This window comes from Entelurus aequoreus, linkage group LG16 (genome assembly GCF_033978785.1).
Source record: "Entelurus aequoreus isolate RoL-2023_Sb linkage group LG16, RoL_Eaeq_v1.1, whole genome shotgun sequence".
In the NCBI taxonomy this organism is placed as follows: domain Eukaryota; kingdom Metazoa; phylum Chordata; class Actinopteri; order Syngnathiformes; family Syngnathidae; genus Entelurus; species Entelurus aequoreus.
The window spans coordinates 4,422,041-4,442,909 of NC_084746.1; the positions used below are offsets into that span (position 1 = coordinate 4,422,041).

At 40.4% G+C, this 20,869-nt stretch overlaps 1 protein-coding gene across 1 annotated transcript in view; it reads right to left on the reverse strand.

Annotated features, from left to right (window-relative positions):
- LOC133631538 (dynein axonemal heavy chain 8-like) overlaps positions 1 to 20,869 on the reverse strand; it is a 200,699-nt gene that overhangs the window by 106,104 nt on the left and 73,726 nt on the right. Inside the window, exons 31-36 of the mRNA XM_062023834.1 lie at positions 20,154 to 20,216; positions 17,234 to 17,334; positions 17,009 to 17,146; positions 7,530 to 7,770; positions 3,961 to 4,160; positions 62 to 215 (exon numbers count right to left, since the gene is read on the reverse strand). Coding sequence (XP_061879818.1) covers positions 62 to 215; positions 3,961 to 4,160; positions 7,530 to 7,770; positions 17,009 to 17,146; positions 17,234 to 17,334; positions 20,154 to 20,216 — 897 coding nt within the window. The remainder of the gene's footprint in view (positions 1 to 61; positions 216 to 3,960; positions 4,161 to 7,529; positions 7,771 to 17,008; positions 17,147 to 17,233; positions 17,335 to 20,153; positions 20,217 to 20,869) is intronic.

Consider the following 20,869-nt stretch of genomic DNA (forward strand, 5'->3'; position numbering starts at 1 on the left):
ACGGTTATTAATTCCAGTATGATCATTTTCTACATTTAAAAGCGGGAAGCCAATCCTTCACCTGAGGCAGGTCTTTGGCGATGTCGCCACCAACGAACACAGCCTCCAAGTAAATCCACAGGTTTTGCACAATGACCCACTGCTCGATGACATCTGTTGATGTGGACAGCTTGGAGACCCAGTCCTGGATCTCGGCTTTGTAATAGGTGCAGTATCTGTGAAGTTAAAGGTCCAATATTATGCTAGTTATTTTTGGATGTTTTAAAGGCCTACTGAAAGCCACTACTAGCGACCACGCAGTCTGATAGTTTATATATCAATGATGAAATCTTAACATTGCAACACATGCCAATACGGCCGGGTTAACTTATAAAGTGACATTTTAAACTTCCCGCTAAACTTCCGGTTGAAAACGCCTTTGGGTGATGACGTATGCGCGTGACGTAGCCAGTGAAACAGAAGTATCGGTACCCCATTGAAAACAATACAAAATAGCTCTGTTTTCATCTCATAATTCCACAGTATTCTGGACATCTGTGTTGGTGAATATTTTGCAATTTGTTTAATGAACAATGGAGACTGCAAAGAAGAAAGTTGTAGGTGGGATCGGTGTATTAGCGGCTGGCTGAAGCAAAACAACCAGGAGGACTTACTTGGATAGCGGACGCGCTAGCCGACGCTAGCCGACGCTAGCCACCGACCGCACGGATGATCGGGTGAAGTCCTTCGTCGCGCCGTCGATCGCTGGAACGCAGGTGAGCACGGGTGTTGATGAGCAGATGAGGGCTGGCTGGCGTAGGTGGGGCGCTAATGTTTTTATCATAGCTCTGTGAGGTCCCGTTATCCTAAGTTAGCTTCAATGGCGTCGTTAGCAACAGCATTTTTAAGCTTCGCCAAGCTGGAAAGCATTAACTGTGTAGTTACATGTTCATGGTTTAATAGTATTGTTGATTTTCTGTCTATCCTTCCAGTCAGGGGTTTATGTATTTTGTTTCTATCTGCATTTGAGCCCGATGCTATCAAGTTAGCTCCCTAGCTAAGTTAGCTTCAATGGCCTCGTTAGCAACAGCATTGTTAACCTTCGCCAGGCTGGAAAGCATTAACCGTCCATGGCTTAATAGTATTGTTGATCTTCTGTCTATCCTTCCAGTCAGGGATTTATTTCTTTTGTTTCTATATGCAGTTAAGCGCGATGCTATCACGTTAGCGCCGTAGCTAAAGTGTTTCGTCGATGTATTGTCGTGGAGATAAAAGTCACTGTGAACGTCCATTTCGCGTTCTCGACTCTCATTTTCAAGAGGATATAGTATCCGAGGTGGTTTAAAATACAAATCCGTGATCCACAATAGAAAAAGGAGAGAGTGTGGAATCCAATGAGCCAGCTTGTACCTAAGTTACGGTCAGAGCGAAAAAAGATATGTCTTGCACTGCATTCTAGTCCGTCACTCTAACATTCCTCATCCACGAATCTTTCATCCTCGCTCAAATTAATGGGGTAATCGTCGCTTTCTCGGTCCAAATCGCTCTAGCTGCATTGAAAACAACAGGAAAATATGAGGAGGCGATCAACTGACTACGTCACGCTACTTCCGGTATAGGCAAGGCTTTTTTTATATCAGAGACCAAAAGTTGTGAACTTTATCGTCGATGTTCTCTACTAAATCCTTTCAGCAAAAATATGGCAATATCGCGAAATGATCAAGTACGACACATAGAATGGATCTGCTATCCCCGTTTAAATAAAAAAAAAATAATTTCAGTAGGCCTTTAACATTCCTATACATCCCTATGCAACGGATGCTATTTACAGATTATAGGACCCACTTTCTGTCAAAAAGTGATGATGACATATACATTTAATACAAACATTGTTTAAGTCCCGCCCCCTTACTACCGGTATTTGTGAAAAGCAGTTCACTGACAGTCCCACCCCTTTCATTTCCGGTTGATTTGTCAGATGTCAAAGTTTTGATGTCAATATGATATGTTATGGAAGGAGGACAGTTTTTATACAGGAGTTGGGATTTTTTCCGGAATCCATTTTGACGGACGAGTGTCATCGTTCACGACAGCGCTATATGTAATATTTCCGAACTATTCAGTGGAAAATAACATTGAACCGGCTGTGATACGATGGAGAAATACTGTGAGTTATTAGATAAGAAGTCCCTTTGTTGCTATAAAGAGCAAAACAGCCGTAATATCCATCAAAGTTGTAAACAGAATAGGTGACAGTCCAACCCTCACCGGGAACGGGTCCGAGTTACTGCGACAATGCGGAGCAAGCTCTGACACCAATCATTCAGGGAACAGACCGCCACCATCAGGCGGTCCGATACCCCATACTCTCTGAACCCTCCCCACAGGACTTCCCAAGGGACACGGTCGAAGGTCTTCTTGAATTCCACAAAGCACATGTAGACTGGTTGGGCAAACCCTCGAGGATCCTGCCGAGAGTATAGAGCTGAAACCCTGCTTGTTCTTTGGGTAGTGGATCGGATCAGTCATGATCTGTTATTTTCTGTTACTTTTGGACTCCCTCAGTTCCTGTTTTGTGCACCCTTGAGTTTGTTTTAGTTACCATTGTTGCTTATTATTTTCACCTGTCTCTGATTGGTGTTCGGGACGCTCACCTGTTTCCCGAGCACTAATCGGCCTGGCTTCTTTGTTTGCAACATCAGTGTTTCCCACACATTCATTTATTTGTGGCGGCCCGCCATGAAAGAATTACGTCCGCCAAAAATTTAAAAAAATTTTTGTCCTGTCCAGCTTCTCAGGCAAATCATATAGTTGATGTAGATGCCCATATAGGCTGTTCAGATTTACTTTACAAAAGATAAGTGTAGGATACTTCTCTTGTTGCCTTATTTGTATTTGACCACTACTGTTTCCTGTTTATTTGTTACTGACTGTGGCAGGACACCTCCGCCTCTGTTTCACTTTATGTTGCTGGTAAATAATATGGTTGTAGTAGTAGGCTAAAGTTAAATTATTTAGTATGCACTAATTAAAGGGGCAGAGCTTTAAGAGACATTTTAGCTTGTATATTTTATAAGATATATTTTTTGTAAGAACCACAATTAATAAATATATTTCAGTGAATAACTTATTGTTGAAATCTGTATATAAATATGTACATAAAGTGTTGCAATTATATTGTAAAATGGATGGATGGATGGACGTTTAAAACAAAACTGTTATTATTAATTAGTAAGTATACATTTTTTGAGCCTTTTTAGAGAAAATCATATCATTGTAGTAAATTATGCAAATTACTAGATGATGTCATGGTAACCACGCCCATAGCCACGCCCCCACCGCCACAGGTATCTTGGCAGTTTATGGGAAACACTGAACATGCAACCTGTTTACGTGAGTATTGCTTGTCTCTATAGTCTATGCTAAGTGGTAGCCTTAGCTTCGAGTGCGATCGGCACGTTGTTCCTTCGGCTTGTTGTCTGTTTTTTTAACTTTGTTAATTTTCGAGAATAAATCATGTTCCTACCTGCACGTCCTGTCCGGAGTGGTCCGTTTGGGGGAGCCGTAGCACTTACAGGCTGGCTTTTGAAGTTGCGTCTTGTCACGAAGGAAAAACCTAATTCCTAATGAAGGTAATACCACTTCGGACCCGCCCTTAGCAAGATAGGTATGCCAACTACTTTGCAATAACAATTCTAAAAACAGGCTTTGCTATTCATTTTAAACCAAAGCTCCGCCAACTATTTATTAGTCAAGTTTAAATCAAGCATTTTGCATTTTTTTCAGCAAGCTAACTGAGGATGTTGCTGTGAAAACATTTGTGTCCCAAACCCCCCCCCCCCCCCCCCCCGCCACCCCATCTCCACACGCGCACACACACACACACACACACACACACACACACACACACACACACACACACACACGTACACACTTTTCTATAAAATGAACAAGGAAATTTCACAGGACTCATCACTCCACCTGTTGCTTAGCAGCGATCCCAGCACCATTAGACTGTCCTCCAGAGTGGTCAGGATCTCTGTCGTGTCTCCGCCTCGCAGCATGAGTTCCCCCCTGTCCTTGAAGTCATTCAGGGTCAGGTTTTGGTCAAACCACACCGCCTTCACGGCCGTCAACTTGGCTTCAATGTCCCGCTCTTTCACCGCCGATATGCAGATGTCCTGAGAAACGCACAGAGGAGTTGGGCTGGAGAAGGCCAATGCTATACCGAGCAAAGTGTTACCGATACATTCACTAGTTGTGGCAGCCCACCACACATAAACTTAGGGCCGTCACAGGTAAAGCATTTTGGAAAAAAAAACACACCATTTTTTTGTTAATAGTATGCGATACAGGAACACTTCACTTTCTACCATGAATTACCATGAATTGATTAACGTGGACCCCGACTTAAACAAGTTGAAAAACTTATCCGGGTGTTACCATTTAGTGGTCAATTGTACGGAATACGTACTGTACTGTGCAATCTACTAATACAATTCTCAATCAATCAATCTAGGTGGTAAATATGCTGCCATCACCTGCCAATCATGTTTCACAAGACATTGACTTCTGTTTGTTTAAACTTCTGTACTCACGATGCCATTTTTTCTTAGCCTGTCAATGGGGTCTTAAAGTTAAAGTACCACTGATATTCACACACACACTAGGTGTGGTGAAATTACCCTCTGCACTCTCTCCATCCCCTTGTTCCACCCCCTGGGAGGTGAGGGGAGCAGTGAGCTCGGGAGTCATTTTGGTGATTTAACCCCCCAATTCCAACCCTCGATGCTGAGTGCCAAGCAGGGAGGTAATGGGTCCCATTTTTATAGTCTTTGGTATGACTCGGCCGGGGTTTGACCGATCTCAGAGCGGAGACTCTAACCACAAGGCCACTGGAAAATGATATTGTATGTTAGCATTAAGCTAGCAGCACAAGACAACCTTTATCCTATAAGTTTGCATTACTTTTTTTCAGTTTACACCAAACTGTATTGTTGATTTAAAAGGATTCATATGTAACGTGATGTATGTGCACTGCATGTGTATTTAAAAGGCCTACTGAAAGCCACTACTAGCGACCACGCAGTCTGATAGTTTATATATCAACGATGAAATCTTAACATTGCAACACATGCCAATACGGCCGGGTTAACTTATAAAGTGACATTTTAAATTTCCCGCTAAACTTCCGGTTGAAAACTCCTTTGGATGATGACGTATGCGCGTGACGTAGCCAGTGAAACAGAAGTATCGGTACCCCATTGAATCCAATACAAAATAGCTCTGTTTTCATCTTATAATTCCACAGTATTCTGGACATCTGTGTTGGTGAATCTTTTGCAATTTGTTTAATGAACAATGGAGACTGCAAAGAAGAAAGTTGTAGGTGGGATCGGTGTATTAGCGGCGGACTACAGCAACGCAACCAGGAAGACTTTGACTCGGATAGCAGACGCGCTAGCCGACGCTAGCCACCGACCGCACGGATGATCGTGGTGAAGTCCTTCGTCCTTCCGTCGATCGCTGGAACGCAGGTGAGCACGGGTGTTGATGAGCAGATGAGGGCTGGCTGGCGTAGGTGGAGCGCTAATGTTTTTAGCATAGCTCTGTGAGGTCCCGTTACTAAGTTAGCTTCAATGGCGTCGTTAGCAACAGCATTTTTAAGCTTCGCCAAGCTGGAAAGCATTAACCGTGTATTTACATGTCCATGGTTTAATAGTATTGTTGATCTTCTGTCTATCCTTCCAGTCAGGGGTTTATGTATTTTGTTTCTATCTGCATTTGAGCCCGATGCTATCACGTTAGCTCCCTAGCTAAGGTAGCTTCAATGGCGTCGTTAGCAACAGCATTGTTAACCTTCGCCAGGCTGGAAAGCATTAACCGTGTATTTACATGTCCATGGTTTAATAGTATTGTTGATCTTCTGTCTATCCTTCCAGTCAGGGATTTATTTATTTTGTTTCTATATGCAGTTAAGCACGATGCTATCACGTTAGCTCATAGCTAAAGTGCTTCGTCGATGTATTGTCGTGGAGCTAAAAGTCACTGTGAATGTCCATTTCGCGTTCTCGACTCTCATTTTCAAGAGGATATAGTATCCGAGGTGGTTTAAAATACAAATCCGTGATCCACAATAGAAAAAGGAGAGAGTGTGGAATCCAATGAGCCAGCTTGTACCTAAGTTACGATCAGAGCGAAAAAAGATATGTCTTGCACTGCACTCTAGTCCTTCACTCTAACGTTCCTCATCCACGAATCTTTCATCCTCGCTCAAATTAATGGGGTAATCGTCGCTTTCTCGGTCCGAATCGCTCTAGCTGCATTGAAAACAATAGGAAAATATGAGGAGGCGATCAACTGACTATGTCACGCTACTTCCGGTACAGGCAAGGCTTTTTTTTTATCAGAGACCAAACAGCGAACTTTATCGTCGCTGTTCTATACTAAATCCTTTCAGCAAAAATATGGCAATATCGCGAAATGATCAAGTATGACACATAGAATGGATCTGCTATCCCCGTTTGAATAAAAAAAATTCATTTCAGTAGGCTTTTAAAAAAAAAAAGAAGAAAAAAAGAAGTAACTGAAAAGTTACTTTTCACAGTTAGAGATGTCCGATAATATCGGCCTGCCGATATTATCGGCCGATATATGCGTTAAAATGTAATATCGGAAATTATCGGTATCGTTTTTTTTTGGTTTTTTTTAATTAAATTAACATAAAAAACACAAGATACACTTACAATTAGTGCACCAACCAAAAAAACCTCCCTCCCCCATTTACACTCATTCACACAAAAGGGTTGTTTCTTTCTGTTATTAATATTCTGCTTCCTACATTATATATCAATATATATCAATACAGTCTGCAAGGGATACAGTCCGTAAGCACACATGATTGTGCGTGCTGCTGCTCCACTAATAGTACTAACCTTTAACAGTTAATTTTTTACAAATTTTCATTCATTACTAGTTTCTACGTAACTGTTTTTATATTGTTGTACTTTCTTTTTTATTCAAGAAAATGTTTTTAATTTATTTATCTTATTTTACTAATTTAAAAAAAAAGTACCTTATCTTCACCATACCTGGTTGTCCAAATTAGGCATAATAATGTGTTAATTCCACGACTGCATACATCGGTTGATATCGGTATCGGTAATTAAAGAGTTGGACAATATCGGAATATCGGCAAAAAGCCATTATCGGACATCCCTATTCACAGTAATGCATTACTTTTTGGTGCAAGTAACTGAGTTAGTAACTGAGTTACTTTTGAAATAAAGTAACTAGTAACTGTAACTAGTTACTGGTTTTCAGTAACCAACCCAACACTGCTAATAACACAGATTTTGGTTTAAATATATGTATAACTTTTTTTTAGCCTATTCAAAAATACATGCGTCACCATAGAAAATTACGCAAATTATACGACGTCATTTTGACGCCACTCCTGTCATGCCATACCCCACCACACCCCTGACACGCCACTAATACATCGGCAAACAGTGGGAAACGCTGCGTGCGATCACGGCGCGGCGACAAACCTCAATGTCATCCTTGTACTTCAACAGGGGTGCCTTGGTGATGTCTTCCAGCTTGCAGGTACTTGACTCCACCTCAAACTTGTGGCCGGTCAGGTTGGAGATCATATCCCAGTGCCTCGTGATCATGGACTTGTTTGTCATCATCTCAAGCAAAGGGCACAGCTCGTTGAAGTCGTCGATGGTCTTTTTCAAGTCCAGGAAGGCTTGCCATTCTTTCAGACCCTTGGGCAGGCGTCGGCACCTTGAAGCAGACAAGACGACTATTGTGGCCATTTTGAACAAGGCTAGATCGAGTACTAGTTCCGTTAGCCTCCTTCTTCCACCACACATCCTGTTCAGACTCTCAGACTCATCAATTTATAACAACAAACTGGCTTTTCTAGTACTTTCATTCGTGTAGATCAGGGGTGTCAAACTCATTTTAGATCGGGGGCCACATGGAGCAAAATCTACTCCCAAGTGGGCCGGACTGGTAGAATCACGGCACGATAACTTAAAAATAAAGACAACTTCAGATTGTTTAAAAATAGAACAAGCACATTCTGAAATTGTACAAATCATAATGTTGTTGTTTTTTTTTTACAAATTACCTGTTGCGGTTAATAGTTTATATACTTTATTTGTCGTTATTTATATTTCTGAATAAATTATGTGATAATGTTCATCAGTCAACTCATTGGTGTTAATTTTTAATCTATCAAGATGAAAAAATTATATCAAAATCCAATTACAGTATATTATTTATGTAGTTTGCTCATTTTCCTCGACTGATGTACTAACATCATGTGGTTTATTTTGTACATATGTAGTGTAATCAACAAAGATACAAAGAATTGCTATTGCGACATCCAGTGGACACATTTAGAACAGCCGTTTCTTTCATTCAAAAACTTCAGGTTAATTTTTATACTTAGCAAACTCATTCCGCGGGCCAGATAGAACCTGTTCGAGGGCCTGATCCGGCCCTCGGGCCGTACGTTTGACACCCCTGGTGTAGATCAGTGTATTTCAACCTTTTTTGAGCCAAGGCACATTTTTTGCGTTGAAAAAATGCAGAGGCACACCACCAGCAGACATCATTAAAAAACGAAACTCAGTTGACAGTAAAACATACTTGCCAACCTTGAGACCTCCAATATCGGGAGGTGGGGGGGTGGGGGGGTGTTTGGGGGCGGGGTTGGGGGCATGGTTATTTACAGCTAGAATTCACCAACTCGAGTATTTCATATATATATATATATATATATATATATATATATATATATATATATATATATATATATATATATATATATATATATATATATATATATATATGTATGAAATACTTGACTTTCAGTGAATTGTAGCTATATATATATATATTTTTTTTTTTATTTAAATAGAAAAAAACAAAACAAAACTTGAATTTCAGTGTTCCAGTGGCTATCCATTAGATGGCAGTATTGTCCTGTTTAACTTCTCCGTTCATGATGAGTATATCATTTCGGCCGCCATGTCTGTAATTTCCTCGTTCTTCTGCGTCGTCTCCTTGTTGTGTGCGCAGTTGTGCACTCTATAAGAGCCCTAGATGTTATGACGTCTTTGGGCAGGCAAGCTGTTTATTTTGTGGGGAAAGCGGACGTGAGAAACAGGCTGTCCCCACTCAGTCTCGGGTCCGCATTGAGCTGGAGGGGGCGTGGCCTCCAGCTCCCGGCTGAATACCGGGAGTTTGTCGGGAGAAAATCTCTACCGGGAGGTTGTCGGGAGAGGCGCTGAATTATCGGGATTCTCCCGCTAAAAACGGGAGGGTTGGCAAGTATGCAGTAAAAAGTCGTTGTCGCAATTGTTGGATGTGACTTTAAAGCATAACCACGCATGCATCACTATAGCTCTTGTCTCAAAGTAGGTGTACTGTCACCACCTGTCACATCACACCCTGACTTATTTGGAGTTTTTTGCCGTTTCCCTGTGTATAGTGTTTTACTTCTTGTCTTGCGCTCCTGTTTTGATGGCTTTTTCTCTTTTTTTTTGGTATTTTCCTGTAGCAGTTTCATGTCTTCCTTTGAGCGATATTTCCCGCATCTACTTTGTTTTAGCAATCAAGAATATTTCAGTTGTTTTTATCCTCCTTTGTGGGGACATTTTTGATTGCCATGTCATGTTCGGATGTACTTTGTGGACGCCGTCTTTGCTCCACAGTAAGTCTTTGCTGTCGTCCAGCATTCTGTTTTTGTTTACCTTGTAGCCAGTTCAGTTTTAGTTTCATTCTGCATAGCCTTCCCTAAGCTTCAATGCCTTTTCTTAGGGGCACTCACCTTTTGTTTATTTTTGATTTAAGCGTTAGACACCTTTTTACCTTCACGCTGCCTCCCGATGTTTCCGACATCTACAAAGCAGTTAGCTACCTGCTGCCACCTACTGATATGGAAGAGTATTACACGGTTACTCTGCCGAGCTCTAGACAGCACCGACACTCAACAACAACCCATCATTTGCAGACTATAATTACTGGTTTGCAAAAAATATTTTTAACCCAAATAGGTGAAATTAGATCATCTCCGACGGCACACCAGACTGTATCTCACGGCATAGTGTGCCGCGGCACAGTGGTTGAAAAACACTGGTGTAGATGGCCATCCTTATCTTTTCGCTGCTGTGTGGAGCCTTCCACCCAGCATTGCTAAAGAAACAGTCGCTACGTTTCCATGCACTAAATTAGTCGGATTTCTGAAATAGTTCGTTTTTTTGTATTTTCACACCTGTGTGTGAAGTCCAAGTGTCCATGCACTCTCTTGGTCATACACCATGTGGCCTGACGGGCACTTATTTCATTTTAGCACGGGTAAATTAATTCCTTTTCCGGTCGACCTATGACATCACACTAGCCATCTGCGGAGCCCTACAACTTGTTTTAACACCTCTTAAGGCCCAAGCTCTTTGTTTACATGCTTTTTTTATATTTTTCTTTGCTATTTGGGCTTATTGGACCCTAATTAGAATAAAAACTAAGAATCATCTTTTGATATGATGTACTTAGTCCATAAGTACACAAACGTGTACTTCATGTTTAGTGACATGCTAATTCTTATTTTTACACTTTTTTTTTTTCCAAATTCCATTGTATGCTGTACTCTTCTGACACCACCAGATGGCAGTGTAAGTGTCCACATAAGTGGCCATAAGACTCCAATTCAGTAGTGTACACAATTTTGGAAATAGGAGCTAAAAAAAGCTGTCCATGCATGTGGCCACTAAGCCTTTAGAGGTCGGCTGTAATATTGGCACAGAATACAAATAGTATGTGTGTAATGGCTATGTTGATGTTAAATACCAGACAGTGTCAAGAAATCATCTTAAATTGCGCTACGGACATAACGCTGCTACCAATGACGTTTTGGGGCGAATGCAGGTCCGAAGCGAAGACAGGAAGAGTTTTTTTTAAAGACTTTTAGGACGAAGAATCATGGAAATAAAACTTCTGAATGTCTCGGAGTTCATTCATAAGGCTCTGTCGATTGATAGGGAGTTTTGAAGGCCTACTGAAAGCCACTACTAGCGACCACGCAGTCTGATAGTTTATATATCAATGATGAAATCTTAACATTGCAACACATGCCAATACGACCGGGTTAACTTATAAAGTGCAATTTTAAATTTCCCGCCACACTTCCGGTTCAAAACGCCTTTGGAGGATGACGTATGCGCGTGACGTAGCCAGTTTAACACAGGTATGGCTTCCCCATTGAAGCCAATACGAAATAGCTCTGTTTTCATTTCATTATTCCACAGTATTCTGGACATCTGTGTTGGTGAATCTGTTGCAATTTGTTCATTGCATTATGGAGAAAGAAGCTGAGCAAGCAAAGAAGAAAGTCGGTGCGAAGCGGAGTATTTTGCGAGGGAAGTCAGCAGCAACACAACACAGTCGGTGTTTCATTGTTTACATTCCCGAAAGATGCAGTCAAGATCGAAGAACTCGGACAACAGAGACTCTTACCAGGAGGACTTTGACTTCGTTAACAGACGCAGACGCGATACCGTGAGTACGCTTCCAAACATTTGATCGCTTGCTATAACTAGCTCGAGCTAGTAGCTAGGACAGGGGTCGGCAACCCGCGGCTCTAGAGCCGCATGCGGCTCTTTAGCGCCGCCCTAGTGGCTCTCTGGAGCTTTTTCATAAATGTATGAAAAATGGAAAAAGATGAGGGGAAAAATATATATTTTTTGTTTTAATATGGTTTCTGTAGGAGGACAAACATGACACAAACCTCCCTAATTGTTATAAAGCACACTGTTTATATTAAACATGCTTCACTGATTCAAGTATTTGGCGAGCGCCGTTTTGTCCTACTAATTTTGGCGGTCCTTGAACTCACCTTAGTTTGTTTCCATGTATAACTTTCTCCGACTTTCTGGGACGTGTTTTATGCCACTTCTTTTTTTGTCTCATTTTGTCCACCAAACTTTAAACGTTGTGCATGAATGCACAAAGGTGAGTTTTGTTGATGTTATTGACTTGTGTGGAGTGCTAATCAGACATATTTGGTCACTGCATGACTGCAAGCTAATCGATGCTAAAATGCTATTTCGGCTAGCTATATGTACATATTGCATCATTATGCCTCATCTGTAGCTATATTTGAGGTCATTTAGTTTACTTTAAGTCATCTTAATTCAATTTATATCTCATGACACACTATCTGTATGTAATATGGCTTTGAATTTTTTGCGGCTCCAGACAGATTTGTTTTTGTATTTTTGGTCCAATATGGCTCTTTCAACATTTTGGGTTGCCGACCCCTGAGCTAGGAGCTAGCATAACAAACACCTAGGTGTTTGTTATGCAGGATTAATTTGTGGCATATTAAATATAAGCCTGGTTGTGTTGTGGCTAATAGAGTATATATATGTCTAGTGTTTATTTACTGTTGTAGTCATTCCCAGCTGAATATCAGGTCCCACCCGCGCGCTTCCAAACATTTGATCGCTTGCCCGTACGTGCGTGTCACGTACGTAACTTTGGTTAAATATATAAGCTTTATGAACCTTGGGTTAGGTGAACGGTCCGTTGGGCTGAGTGAGTGTGTGTGTTGTGCAGGTGTTTGAATTGTATTGGCGGGTTTTATGGACTATAACTAGCTCGAGCTAGTAGCTAGGAGCTAGCATAACAAACACCTAGGTGTTTTTATGTGGTATTAATTTGTGGCATATTAAATATAAGCCTGGTTGTGTTGTGGCTAATAGAGTATATATATGTCTTGTGTTTATTTACTGTTGTAGTCATTCCCAGCTGAATATCAGGTCACCCCCGCCTCTCACAGCATCTTCCCTATCTGAATAGCTTCAACTCCCCACTAGTCCTTCACTTGCACTTTCCTCATCCACAAATCTTTCATCCTCGCTCAAATTAATGGGGAAATTGTCGCTTTCTCGGTCCGAATCTCTCTCACTTCATGCGGCCATCATTGTAAACAATAGGGAACTTTGCGTATATGTTCAACTGACTACGTCACGCTACTTCCGGTAGGGGCAAGCCTTTTTTTATCAGATACCAAAAGTTGCGATATTTATCGTCGTTGTTCTCTACTAAATCCTTTCAGCAAAAATATGGCAATATCGCGAAATGATCAAGTATGACACATAGAATAGATCTGCTATCCCCATTTAAATAATAAAATGTCATTTCAGTAGGCCTTTAAATATGAAGGAACCGTTCGTGCCACGATTGATACTGTGCCAGATGAAGTTGATGCTAATCAGTTTGGAGTGCACAAATGCAACGTGAAGAGGTTTGTGTACGCTTTATTATTCGCCTTTAATATACCTGCTTCATTATCTGTCATCTCATTCCTATTTCGTTCGGGAGTCCGAATTAAGTCAGCATTTCACATTTTCTTACCTCCCTTATTAAAAAATGTGTTTCTTTTTTTTTTTTTTTTACCATCGATGCACTTCAAAATGTTTTGTTCTTTTAATTTGTGAAGCAAAGGAAAAGTATCCTCTTCATGACATTTGTTTCTACATTTTTATTGAACGGTATCTGCTTCCGAGTTGTATCCCGCGCGTTGAGACTGGCGCATACGCGATACGAAGGGTCCTCTACGGCCGCGCACACACACACACACACACACACACACACACACACACACACACACACACACACACACACACCCACACACACACACACACACACACGAGAGAGCTGTGTTATTAGCCTTAGCCTACTCAGTGGTCTTGTGGTTAGAGCAGTGGTTCTTAACCTTGTTGGAGGTACCGAACCCCACCAGTTAGTTTCATATGCGCATTCACCCAACCCTTCTTTAGTGAAAAATAAAATGTTGTTCTTTTTTCAAATTCAAGACAAAGTTATATGTTTTTGGTAACACTTTAGTATGGGGAACATATTCTAAGTAACAAAGACTTAATTTAGAGTTATTTGGTTAGGGTTAGAGGGCTAGGGCCAGGGTTAGAGGGTTAGGGTTATAATAAGGCCATGCCGAATAAGGCATTAATAAGCAGTGTTGGGACTAACGCGTTACTAAGTAACGCGTTACTGTAACGCCGTTAGTTTCGGCGGTAACTAGTAATCTAACGCGTTATTTTTTATATGCAGTAACTCAGTTACCGTTACTGCATGATGCGTTACTGCGTTATTTTACGTTATTTTTATGTAGTATCGGCTAGAAACTGAAGATCTGAGTGTGTTTTATTGGAGCGCTCCGGTGGAAAAGAAGAGGCGTGCTTTCTGTGGGTGGGGGAAAGCACGCCTCCCCGAAGCCATCCACCAAACTAGAGCACCTACACACACTCACTGTCGCCGCTCCCTCACCTCTCTCGCCCCCTCACTCACTGACGTCACTCACCTCTCATGCTGTCATATCTTAAAGGGCCACACACACACACACACACATACGCTACTCTCATAACAACTAACAAGACATCATGGCGAAGCCAGAAGTCGAGTTTTTTAACATGGAGACATTCTCAATACTTTTCTTTTGTCGAGCACAAAGAAAATAACATTTTAGTTAAATGTAAGTTGTGTCTTGGATCAAAGATCTTATTTACTTAGAGTTAAAGTTAAAGTGCTATTATGTTGCAGCTATTTAAAATAGTTTTGCCAATTTTTTCTGGCCTGAAATAAATTGGCCCTTTGAAACATATCTTTGTCTTTGTGTGTTATATGTAGACCACATTGTTTGTGTGTTGTATGTAGACCACATTGTTTGTGTGTTGTATGTAGACCACATTGTTTGTGTTGTATGTAGACCACATTGTTTGTGTGTTGTATGTAGACCACATTGTTTGTGTGTTGTATGTAGAGCACATTGTTTGTGTGTTGTATGTAGAGCACATTGTTTGTGTGTTGTATGTAGAGCACATTGTTTGTGTGTTGTATGTAGACCACATTGTTTGTGTGTTGTATGTAGACCACATTGTTTGTGTGTTGTATGTAGAGCACATTGTTTGTGTGTTGTATGTAGACCACATTGCTTTCTGAGTTCAGTGATGCAAATGCATGTCAAGTTGATCAACAGATTGTATTATTGTCCAGTGCAATAACAGTACTGAAATGAAGGCTAAAAGGGCATTAATGGGAGCCTTAAAACAAAAGGGGGAAAAAAGAAGTAACTAAATAGTTACTTTTCACAGTAACACATTACTTTTTGGTGTAAATAACTGAGTTAGTAACTGAGTTACTTTTGAAATAAAGTAACTAGTAACTGTAACTAGTTACTGGTTTTCAGTAACTAACCCAACACTGTTAATAAGTACTTAATAATGACTAGTTAAGAGCCAATATGTTACTAATTTGCATGTTAATAAGCAACTAATTAATGGTGAATATGTTCCCCATACTAAAGTGTTACCATGTTTTTTTACTGGTGCACAAAATGAAGCGTGCATGAACATCACCTTGTTCAAACAACAAAACCAACACAGTGCATAAACTCACAACAAATTACACACCTGCAAATCAGTCTGCTGTTGCCGTATCCGTACTACGCCGATAGGGAGACGTTTTTATTTACACGATGAGTCGGGTGTGTCTTGACCTCCGCCGAACCCCTAGGGTTCGATCGAACCCAGGTTAAGAACCACTGGGTTAGACTGTAGGTCGTGAGTTCAAACCCCGGCCGAGTCATACCAAAGACTATAAAAATGGGACCCGTTACCTCCCTGCTTGGCACTCATCAAGGGTTGGAATTGGGGGTTGAATCCCCAAAAATGATTCCCGAGCGCGACCACTGCTGCTGCTCACCGCTCCCCTCACCTCCCAGGGGGTGGAACAAAGGGATGGGTCAAATGCAGAGGATGATTTTACCACACTTAGTGTGTGCGTGACTATCAGTTGTACTTTCACTTTAACTTTATTCCAACTTTGCAAAAACTGAACACAATCAGTTTGAGGTGTTTCCAGGCTTATTTAGAGCCGAACTATTTGAGAAATCGGACTAATTCAATGCATTGACATGTACTGAGTGATGCATCACACTAAGCGTGAGTTGTGTGGTTTTCTGTCCTCTGCGTTTTTTATACATTTTGATGTCTATTTTACTGTTTTAATTGGTTTTACCCTTTAAAATCGTTTTTAATCATACCGTAATTCCCGGACTATAAGCCGCTACTTTTCCCCCTCGTTCTGGTCCCTGCGGCTTATACAAGGGTGCGGCTTATATACGGCCTGTTCTTCTCCGACATCGACGAAGAGGATTTCGGTGGTTTTAGTACGCAGGAGGAAGACGATGACACAATGATTAAAGACTGACTTTTCATATACCGGTAGGCTGCTTATTTTGATAACATACAGGCGAGCACTTTGTATTACTTCGCACCGTTGTATTATTTGTCCTCTGCACGAATGCTGTTCGCCATGTCAAAGATGGGAAAGTTTGATTGAATGATTGAAAGATTTATTGTTAATAAATGGGACGCTTTGCGTTCCCAAACAGTCATCTCTGTCCCGACAATCCCCTCCGTGGTAGCAGGAACCCCTATATACTACGCTAATTACACATCAAAACCCTGCGGCTTATAGTCGGGTGCGGCTTATATATGGAGCAATCTGTATTTTCCCCTAAATTTAGCTGGTGCGGCTTATAGTCAGGTGCGGCTTATAGTCCGGAAATTACGGTATTTATTTTTTATATTGTTTTTGTATTGGTTTTCTATTCACTTATTCTTTGTTTTTATTCAGTCATTGGTGTAGCATAATATTGTTTTTAATATTGTTTTTAACATGGCTGTGCAGCACTTTGGAAACATTCTTGTTGTCTAAATGTGCTATATAAATAAAGTGGATTGGATTGGATTGGATAAGCCAAATACTGAACAGTTCTTGGGGGCGTAAAAGAATGGGTGACCTACAAACTCTGCCCAGCAACAAATAACTGTGCAAACTTTGACATTGCTAGCTGGCTAACAATATAAGTGAGGAGAATAGAACACGGTTCACTTTCTATTCTACATATCAAAAGTAGGAATACAACACTGACCTGTTCTGAAAGTCCATAAGTTCATTATTGATCTTCTCAATATCCACTTCTGTCCACAAGAGCTTGGAGTGGTTGCTGATGTTGCTCATCACAGTGTCATAGAGGCCGTAGAGCTTCTGGAGCAGATCCAGCTCTTTCCTAACAGCGGTGGTAAGCAGAAGGAAGGCGTTACCACAATCCTTTTTGTTTTAAAACACTTTAAAAAGTGTAGGCCAGACTGTGTACTTTTTATTGTGAAGACAGTCATAGTTTGAGACGGGCAGGCCCAGAAGCTGCTCGCCAGAATTGTAAGTGGTAAAATTTCTCCACAGCTCAGCAAACCTGGACTGCGGGGGGATCGAAAATGACAACACAAAAGGTTTAACATTCCTAAAAAATAAAAACAACAAAATACAAGAATTACAAGAATATGTAATCACATGAAAGTGTTGAGGGGTTAAAATGAGCATAATAAATTAAAGGCCTACTGAAAGCCACTACTAGCGACCACGCAGTCTGATAGTTTATATATCAATGATGAAATCTTAACATTATAACACATGTCAATACGGCCGGGTTAACTTATAAAGTGACATTTTAAATTTGCCGCTAAACTTCCGGTTCGAAACGCCTCTGAGGATGACGTATGCGCGTGACGTAGACCGGGGAACACGGGTATGCCTTCCACATTGAAGCCAATACGAAAAAGCTCTGTTTTCATTTCATAATTCCACAGTATTCTGGACATCTGTGTTCGTGAATCTGTTTCAATCATGTTCATTGCATTATGGAGAAGGAAGCTGAGCAAGCAAAGAAGAAAGTTGTCGGTGCGAAATGGACGTATTTTTCGAACGTAGTCAGCCACAACAGTACACAGCCGGCGCTTCTTTGTTTACATTCCCGAAAGATGCAGTCAAGATGGAAGAACTCGGATAACAGAGACTCTAACCAGGAGGACTTTTGACTTCGATACACAGACGCCTGTAGAGAACTGGGACAACACAGACTCTTACCAGGATTACTTTGATTTGGATGACAAAGACGCAGACGTGCTACTGTGAGTATGCAGCTTTGGCTTCTAAACATTTGATCGCTTGACCGTATGTGCGCAACTTTTTTTTGCGTATATACGTAACTTTTTAAAAATATATAAGCTTTATGAACCTTGGGTTAGGTGAACGGTCTTTTGGGCTGAGTGATTGTGTGTGTTGATCAGGTGTTTGAATTGTATTGGCGTGTTCTATGGAGCTAGGAGCTAGCATAGGAGCTAGGAGCTAGCATAACATGTACCGTACCGTACGTGCGCGTCACGTACGTAACTTTTTAAAAATATATAAGCTTTATGAACCTTGGGTTAGGTGAACGGTCTTTTGGGCTGAGTGATTGTGTGTGTTGATCAGGTGTTTGAATTGTATTGGCGTGTTCTATGGAGCTAGGAGCTAGCAGAGGAGCTAGGAGCTAGCATAACAAACACGCAGGTGTTTTTATGCAGGATTAATTTGTGGCATATTAAATATAAGCCTGGTTGTGTTGTGGCTAATAGAGTATATATATGTCTTGTGTTTATTTACTGTTGTAGTCATTCCTAGCTGAATATCAGGTCACCCCCGGCTCTCACAGCATCTTCCCTATCTGAATAGCTTCAACTCCCCACTAGTCCTTCACTTGCACTTTCCTCATCCACAAATCTTTCATCCTCGCTCAAATTAATGGGGAAATTGTCGCTTTCTCGGTCCGAATCTCTCTCACTTCATGCGGCCATCATTGTAAACAATAGGGAACTTTGCGTATATGTTCAACTGACTACGTCACGCTACTTCCGGTAGGGGCAAGCCTTTTTTTCTCAGATACCAAAAGTTGCAATCTTTATCGTCGTTGTTCTATACTAAATCCTTTCAGCAAAAATATGGCAATATCGCGAAATGATCAAGTATGACACATAGAATGGATCTGCTATTCCCATTTAAATAAAAAAAATTCATTTCAGTAGGCCTTTAAGCAAATAAAAATCTTCATATAAAAATACTGCTACAATGACCTGGAATAAACTGGCAAGATGATCTTTTCGGATTTAATTTTGCACAAGATAAATTGCACAAAGCATATGCCAAAGTGTACACATAATTGAGTCTAAGAAGTCTCTCTGACAGTCATATAATATTAACCCCTAACTCGCTCACAGGTACCAGCGAGTTTGCTGACATCTTCAATCTGCTTTTGGTCCGGTGGGAGATTATGTAATTTCACCTATTTGGGTTAAAATACACTTCCATATCAGTAGGTGGCAGCTGGTAGCTAATTGCTTTGTAGATGTCGGAAACAGCGGGAGGCAGTGTGCAGGTAAAAAAGGTGTCTAATGCTTAAACCAAAAATATATATACACTACCGTTCAAAAGTTTGGGGTCACCCAAACAATTTTGTGGAATAGCCTTCATTTCTAAGAACAAGAATAGACTGTCGAGTTTCAGATGAAAGTTCTCTTTTTTCTGGCCATTTTGAGCGTTTCATTGACCCCACAAATGTGATGCTCCAGAAACTCAATCTGCTCTAAGGAAGGTCCGTTTTGTAGCTTCTGTAACGAGCTAAACTGTTTTCAGATGTGTGAACATGATTGCACAAGGGTTTTCTAATCATCAATTAGCCTTCTGAGCCAATGAGCAAACACATTGTACCATTAGAACACTGGAGTGATAGTTGCTGGAAATGGGCCTCTATATACCTATGTAGATATTGCACCAAAAACCAGACATTTGCAGCTAGAATAGTCATTTACCACATTAGCAATGTATAGAGTGTATTTCTTTAAAGTCAAGACTAGTTTAAAGTTATCTTCATTGAAAAGTACAGTGCTTTTCCTTCAAAAATAAGGACATTTCAATGTGACCCCAAACTTTTGAACGGTAGTGTATATATAATTATTTTTTTAATACTCAAACAGTGCCTTCAAGTACCACCATTTAAAAAACACTGTTCCACTCTCAGGGCATTCAATCGAACGCAACTGGACTGCTCAGTTTGTTTTAGATGACGTTTCCCTTCTCGTCTGAGCAGGCTTCATCAGTTCATGCTCATAGATAAGATAATTTAAGTCATTGACCTTGATGAATGAGAATATCGATAGGCAGCCACTAGTCTAGTCCATCAGATGAGTTATGAATATTTGTACCTGGAAGCACTGGAGTCTGCGACTGGCCTCTTTGGGTGCAATTCCCTCACCCATGGGGCCTTCCTGTAACACGAGATGAAGTGTGGAGATTCATCTAAGACAGGGGTCACCAACCTTTTTGAAACCAAGAGCTACTCCTTGGGTACTGATTAATGCGAAGGGCTACCAGTTTGATACACACTCAAATAAATTGCCAGAAATAGCCAATTTGCTCAAGTTACCTTTAACTCTATGTTATTATTAATAATTAATGATATTTACACTTAATTGAACGGTTTAAAAGAGGAGAAAACATGAAAAAAATGAAAATTAAATTTTGAAACATAGTTTATCTTCAATTTCGACTCTTTAAAATTCAAAATTCAACCGAAAAAAAGAAGAGAAAAACTTAAAAAAATAATTTATGTAACATCATTAGTAATTTTTCCTGATTAAGATTAATTTTAGAATTTTGATGACATGTTTTAAATAGGTTAAAATCCAATCTACACTTTGTTAGAATATATAACAAATTGGACCAAGCTATATTTCTAACAAAGACAAATCATTATTTCTTCTAGATTTTCCAGAACAACATTTTTAAAAGAAATTCAAAAGACTTTGAAATAAGATTTAAATTTGATTCTACAGATTTTGTAGATTTGCCAGAATAATTTTTTTTAATTTTAATCATAATAAGTTTGAAGAAATATTTCACAAATATTCTTCGTCGAAAA